We start from the raw sequence: 7084 nt of genomic DNA, 5'->3' as shown, positions 1-7084 counted from the left end.
GCCTTTACTCTATAATGTAGCCACAGGTTAAAGAACAATAAGAACTGAACCAGCCTCCTCAACTACTTCCTCCTATACTAGTCGCTCCTTTAGCTTGGTTCCAAATCGTTTTTTTTTTTTTTGCTACCCTACCAACTTATTGTCACTCATTGACCTGACAAGTTCCTAAGGAGTTGACAAGAGCAGGAACAGACCGTAACCCAGGCTACTAGTTGTTTCCCATCGTGGAGGTGTTTAGCATTGTTTAGAAGGTAGCTCCTTTTACTACCAGGGTTGGAACACAGACACACATTCTAGAAGAGTAGCTGTAGTAGTCGTAATGTTTGTACACTACAGCACCACACACATTGTCTGAGTTAGTGGTGTTAAGAGTTGACTATTGCTAGTGTAATTGTTATAGTGTAGTGGGTTTAAGTCTCACAATTTTCAAGCACTGTCTGAGGCTAGGTGAATCAATATCATACTTAATACATTACAGCATTTTATTTCATATTAATGAACACTTCATATTAATGAACACTTGTGTTAGAGAAAACTACAGTGTCTGTGACAATTCAAAGGTGATTTAAACACACTGTACACACTCCTCAGTTCCCTAGACAACACCATATCTACTGTGTGTGTTGTACTGACCATGTCAAATACAAACAAGATATCAAATCAAATTTTATTGGTCACATATACATAATTAGCAGATGTTATTGCGAGTGTAGTGAAATGCTTATATTCCAATAGTATGTTGGTGCCACCCTTAAACAAGCTAGCCTGGTATGGTTGAGGATAAACCGACACAGTGCCTGGCTAAACACAAGCTACAGATCCCTGGACAATAACCTTGTTAACTGCACAGGGACATTTCCATTCTAAAAAGGTGCAGTGCTTCTAGCCTGATCCCAGATCTGTTTGTGCCAACTCCATGACAGTGACAAGACAGTACAAGCAGATCTGGGATCACAGGGGAGCAAGACATACTGTAAATGTACCAGCTCATTCTAATGCATTCCCTCTCCATAGATAGACCAATAGAATTCATACACTGTATAACCATAGCCATTATACATTACCTTAAAACACTGTATAACCATAGCCTTTATACATAACATTAATCTTCATAAATAAACAGCAACAAACTGTACACATTTTCAAATAATATTGTTTTTTCTTAAATGACCAACAAATAAGACAGATATGAAACCCCCCTTTCTACCACCTTGATCCCTGTCAGTTAGGATACGGACGGTCAGCAAGAGAAGACAGGAGTTCAACGTGGCATTGTTTTAAACGTCTTTAGTGCAGTCAACCTTTCATCCTTCACAGGAACAGATAGATGGTAGACCGTTGAAGTAATACTGTTCTGTTACTCTATTAAACATTCCTTCCCTTTGCTAAAATAGTCAGCATTTAAACGAGAATACTTCTTAGGAAAGACGACCCTTCCCCTCTTGCCTCTCAGTGGACCAACACAGCTGCAGTAATAATACTGAGAGTGTATTCTGACATGGTGGAGTGGATCTTTGCAATGCCCCCCCCCCCCATACACTTTCAGAGACAGTGGATACAAGGAGGAATGTGGTTTGAAAACAGTGATTCAGTCAAAAGTTGTAAGACACCAGATATGGTTAACATGGGAGTGCACACTGCCTGGCCATCTATTCCTTTATAGGGCACAAGACCTGCCTTCTCGTAGGGGCAAGGGGCCATCTTGTTCCACCTCCTGGCCCTCTGCATCAACCACAAGCTATCACAGTGGCTCCTCCCCAATTCATCTGGGCTGGATTCCTCACGTCCTATCAGGACGGTCATTTTCCAGAGTAAGGGTATGCTCCATACTGGCCTGGAGTGTTAAACAGTGGGGAGGGACAGGGACCAATCACCTGGCTGGACCAGCTCCACTCACATTGTCATCTAGGACCTTTGAAGACCTTTGCTCTACCTGTTGGTCTCCCTCTGTGCAATCTCTTCCTGCTTCCTGCTCCACAGTCACAAGACCATCCTGCTCTGACACGCTCTATCCGGGAAGAAGTTTCCCTTAGGCACAGATCTAGGATCAGCTTTCCCTCCCCGAACCCTAACCTTAATCCATTGGAGGAAAACACAGTAAGCCTGACCTTAGATCGGTGTCATGGGGTGGCCTCCACCTCCTCCCTAGGAGACACAGCAGCAGCTGCCCTCCTTTGGTTCCTCGTCATCTAATGGCTGTTTGAGTCTGAGAATGGGCGGGTCACCGCTTGCCGGGGTGTAGTATACTGTACTGCCATTGGACGAGACGAGGGGCATACGGGAGTCCACAGGGCTCTGGGGTTCGGTGGATTCTGTGGAGCCGTTTCCTAGGTGACCGTTGAGGAGCGGGTGATTGAGGAGTTTGGCGGCCGACCTCTGCTTTTTCAGTTCCGACAGGGTCTGAGAGCGCTCTCTGGGCAAGGAGGAGGAGGAGTCCTCTGGGAGCTGATCGGCTGACGCGCTCTTCGTGTCAGGGGATGGAGGCTCGTCATTGGTTGGCGGCAGCTGACTGGGAGTGGGCGAGTACGTCGTCGTGGAGACGATGCCATTTTGTTTGATGATGCCGCTAGGAGCATCTTTCAAGGTCTTCTGTAGTTTGGGTCTCTCCACTACTGGCTTCACCTGGGAGACAGAGGACATTCAGATTACTGTTACTAACGGTTACTAACTGGGAGACAGAGGACATTCAGATTACTGTTATTAACGGTTACTAACTGGGAGACAGAGGACATTCAGATTACTGTTATTAACGGTTACTAACTGGGAGACAGAGGACATTCAGATTACTGTTACTAACGGTTACTAACTGGGAGACAGAGGACATTCAGATTACTGTTACTAACGGTTACTAACTGGGAGACAGAGGACATTCAGATTACTGTTACTAACGGTTACTAACTGGGAGACAGAGGACATTCAGATTACTGTTACTAACGGTTACTAACTGGGAGACAGAGGACATTCAGATTACTGTTACTAACGGTTACTAACTGGGAGACAGAGGACATTCAGATTACTGTTACTAACGGTTACTAACTGGGAGACAGAGGACATTCAGATTACTGTTACTAACGGTTACTAACTGGGAGACAGAGGACATTCAGATTACTGTTACTAACGGTTACTAACTGGGAGACAGAGGACATTCAGATTACTGTTACTAACGGTTACTAACTGGGAGACAGAGGACATTCAGATTACTGTTATTAACGGTTACTAACTGGGAGACAGAGGACATTCAGATTACTGTTATTAATGGTTACTAACTGGGAGACAGAAGACATTCAGATTACTGTTACTAACGGTTACTAACTGGGAGACAGAGGACATTCAGATTACTGTTATTAACGGTTACTAACTGGGAGACAGAGGACATTCAGATTACTGTTATTAACGGTTACTAACTGGGAGACAGAGGACATTCAGATTACTGTTACTAACGGTTACTAACTGGGAGGCAGAGGACATTCAGATTACTGTTACTAACGGTTACTAACTGGGAGACAGAGGACATTCAGATTACTGTTACTAACGGTTACTAACTGGGAGACAGAGGACATTCAGATTACTGTTACTAACGGTTACTAACTGGGAGACAGAGGACATTCAGATTACTGTTACTAACGGTTACTAACTGGGAGACAGAGGACATTCAGATTACTGTTACTAACGGTTACTAACTGGGAGACAGAGGACATTCAGATTACTGTTACTAACGGTTACTAACTGGGAGACAGAGGACATTCAGATTACTGTTACTAACGGTTACTAACTGGGAGACAGAGGACATTCAGATTACTGTTATTAACGGTTACTAACTGGGAGACAGAGGACATTCAGATTACTGTTATTAATGGTTACTAACTGGGAGACAGAGGACATTCAGATTACTGTTACTAACGGTTACTAACTGGGAGACAGAGGACATTCAGATTACTGTTATTAACGGTTACTAACTGGGAGACAGAGGACATTCAGATTACTGTTACTAACGGTTACTAACTGGGAGACAGAGGACATTCAGATTACTGTTATTAATGGTTACTAACTGGGAGACAGAGGACATTCAGATTACTGTTACTAACTGCTGTTACCACGGTGACTAACTGCTGTTACCACAGTGACTAACTGCTGTTACCACGGTGACTAACTGCTGTTACCACGGTGACTAACTGCTGTTATCCACGGTGACTAACTGCTGTTACCACGGTGACTAACTGCTGTTACCACGGTGACTAACTGCTGTTACCACGGTGACTAACTGCTGTTACCACGGTGACTAACTGCTGTTACCACGGTGACTAACTGCTGTTACCACGGTGACTATTACAGACCTTTACTATGATTTCCTTCCCAAACTAAACAGAAGACAAGTTGACTAACTGCTGTTATCCACGGTGACTAACTGCTGTTACCACGGTGACTAACTGCTGTTACCACGGTGACTAACTGCTGTTACCACAGTGACTAACTGCTGTTACCACGGTGACTATTACAGACCTTTACTATGATTTCCTTCCCAAACTAAACAGAAGACAAGTTGACTAACTGCTGTTATCCACGGTGACTAACTGCTGTTACCACGGTGACTAACTGCTGTTACCACGGTGACTAACTGCTGTTACCACGGTGACTAACTGCTGTTACCACGGTGACTAACTGCTGTTACCACGGTGACTAACTGCTGTTACCACGGTGACTAACTGCTGTTACCACGGTGACTAACTGCTGTTACCATGGTGACTAACTGCTGTTACCACGGTGACTATTACAGACCTTTACTATGATTTCCTTCCCAAACTAAACAGAAGACAAGTTGACTAACTGCTGTTACCACGGTGACTAACTGCTGTTACCACGGTGACTAACTGCTGTTACCACGGTGACTAACTGCTGTTACCACGGTGACTAACTGCTGTTACCACGGTGACTAACTGCTGTTACCACGGTGACTAACTGCTGTTACCACGGTGACTAACTGCTGTTATCACGGTGACTAACTGCTGTTACCACGGTGACTAACTGCTGTTACCACGGTGACTATTACAGACCTTTACTATGATTTCCTTCACAAACTAAACAGAAGACAAGTTGACTAACTGCTGTTACCACGGTGACTAACTGCTGTTACCACGGTGACTAACTGCTGTTACCACGGTGACTAACTGCTGTTATCACGGTGACTAACTGCTGTTACCACGGTGACTAACTGCTGTTACCACGGTGACTATTACAGACCTTTACTATGATTTCCTTCACAAACTAAACAGAAGACAAGTTGACTAACTAGACTAGAGGCTGGCGGTTCCTTTGGTTAATCCCATTAGATATTTCTTTATTGTATGATTTTCACAGATAAGTGTTTTACGTAGAAGAAAATGCAGTGCTATATGGGGAGAGACATGACATAGGCCAGACATATCAAACATACACGTTCATGAAAAAACTGAACAGGAATGACAGTTTTACGAACTCTGACCCCTCCCTTCCACATTACATAGCTGTCCGTCCTATACTCCATATTACCTGTCCCCTTAAATGTCCAAGGTCCCTGAGTTTTGCACATAATGTTATTACACAACTCTATCATTTCAGTGTCCATGTTTACATGATTATTGTACACAGTTAGTTATTTTTCATTTATCACTAGTGCTCGTTCCCGAATGAGTGAATCGATCCCCATGTTCCTAATGTTCTCCTTGTTGGTTCATAAGGGTCAGTGTATGTGACACATACATCAGTTGAGCAAAAGTATGTGGACACCTGCTCATCGAACATCTCATTCCAAAATCATGGGCATTAATATGGAGTTGGTCCCCCCTTTGCTGCTATAACAGCCTTCACTCTTCTAGGAAGGCTTTCCACTAGATGTTGGAACATTGCTGCTATAACAGCCTCCACTCTTCTGGGAAGGCTTTCCACTAGATGTTGGAACATTGCTGCTATAACAGCCTTCACTCTTCTAGGAAGGCTTTCCACTAGATGTTGGAACATTGCTGCTATAACAGCCTCCACTCTTCTGGGGAGGCTTTCCACTAGATGATGGAACATTGCTGTAGGGACTTGCTTCCATTCAGCCACAAGAGCATTAGTGAGGTCGGGCCCTGATGTTGGGTGATTAGGCCTGGCTCGCAGTCGGCGTCCCAATTCATCCCAGAGGGGTTCAAAGGGGTTGAGGTCAGGGCTCTGTGCAGACCAGTCAAGTTCTTCCACACCAATCTCAACAAACCCTTTCTGTATGGACCTCGCTTTGTGCACCCAGGCATTGTCATGCTGAAACAGGAAAGGGCCTTCCCTAAATTGTTGCCACAAAGTTGGCACAGAATTGTCTAGAATGTCATTGTGTGCTGTAGCATTAAGATTTGAATGAAAAAGAGTTCCAGACCATTATTCCTCCTCCACCAAAGTTTACAGTTGACACTATGCATTGAGTCAGGTAGCGTTTTCCTGGCATCCGCCCAACCCAGATTAGTCCGTAGGACTTCCAGATGGTGAAGCGTGATTCATCACTCCAGAGAACGAGTTTCCACTGGCGGAAAGCTTTCCACCAGTCCAGCCGACGCTTGGCATTGGGCATGGTGATCTTAGGCTTGTGTGCGGCTGCTCGGCCATGGAAACCCATTTCATGAAGCTCCTGTTGAACAGCTCTTGTGCTGACGTTGCTTCCAGAGGCAGTTTGGAACTCGGTAGTGAGTGTTGCAACCGAGGACAGACCATTTTTACTCACTTCAGCACTCGGCAGTCCCGTTCTGTGAGCTTGTGTGGCCTACCACTTTTGAGCTGAGCCGTTGTTGGTTCTAGAGGTTTCCACGTCACAATAACAACACTTGACCGGGGCAGCTCTAGCAGGGCAGAAATTTGACAAACTGACTTGTTAGAAAGGTGGCATTCTATGACGGTGCCACGTTGAAAGTTACTGAGCTCTTCAGTAAGGACATTCCACTGTCAATGTTTGTCTATGGAGATTGCATGGCTCTTGTGCTCGATTGTATACACCTGTCAGCAACGTGTGTGGTAGCCAAATCCAATTTTGTATACAGTACATAGTGTATTACTTTTTGTATACAGTACATAGTGTATTACT

The 7084-nt window shown here is 44.5% G+C and overlaps 1 protein-coding gene across 2 annotated transcripts in view; it reads right to left on the bottom strand.

The window, feature by feature from the left end:
• Positions 1-463: 463 nt before the first annotated feature.
• The window catches only part of LOC118940502 (protein phosphatase 1 regulatory inhibitor subunit 16B), a 170642-nt gene continuing 164021 nt past the window's right edge, over positions 464-7084 (bottom strand). For both annotated transcript variants that reach the window (XM_036950829.2, XM_036950828.2), the window contains exon 11: positions 464-2622. In XM_036950829.2, the coding sequence (XP_036806724.1) occupies positions 2146-2622 (477 nt within the window). In that variant the 3' untranslated portion in view covers positions 464-2145. The remainder of the gene's footprint in view (positions 2623-7084) is intronic.

The sequence above is a fragment of the Oncorhynchus mykiss genome, chromosome 17 (assembly GCF_057628025.1).
Source record: "Oncorhynchus mykiss isolate SJ-2025 chromosome 17, ASM5762802v1, whole genome shotgun sequence".
Classification (NCBI taxonomy): Eukaryota; Metazoa; Chordata; class Actinopteri; order Salmoniformes; family Salmonidae; genus Oncorhynchus; species Oncorhynchus mykiss.
Note: the sequence above shows the minus strand (reverse complement) of the source record. Positions and strands in the feature narration are given on the sequence as shown.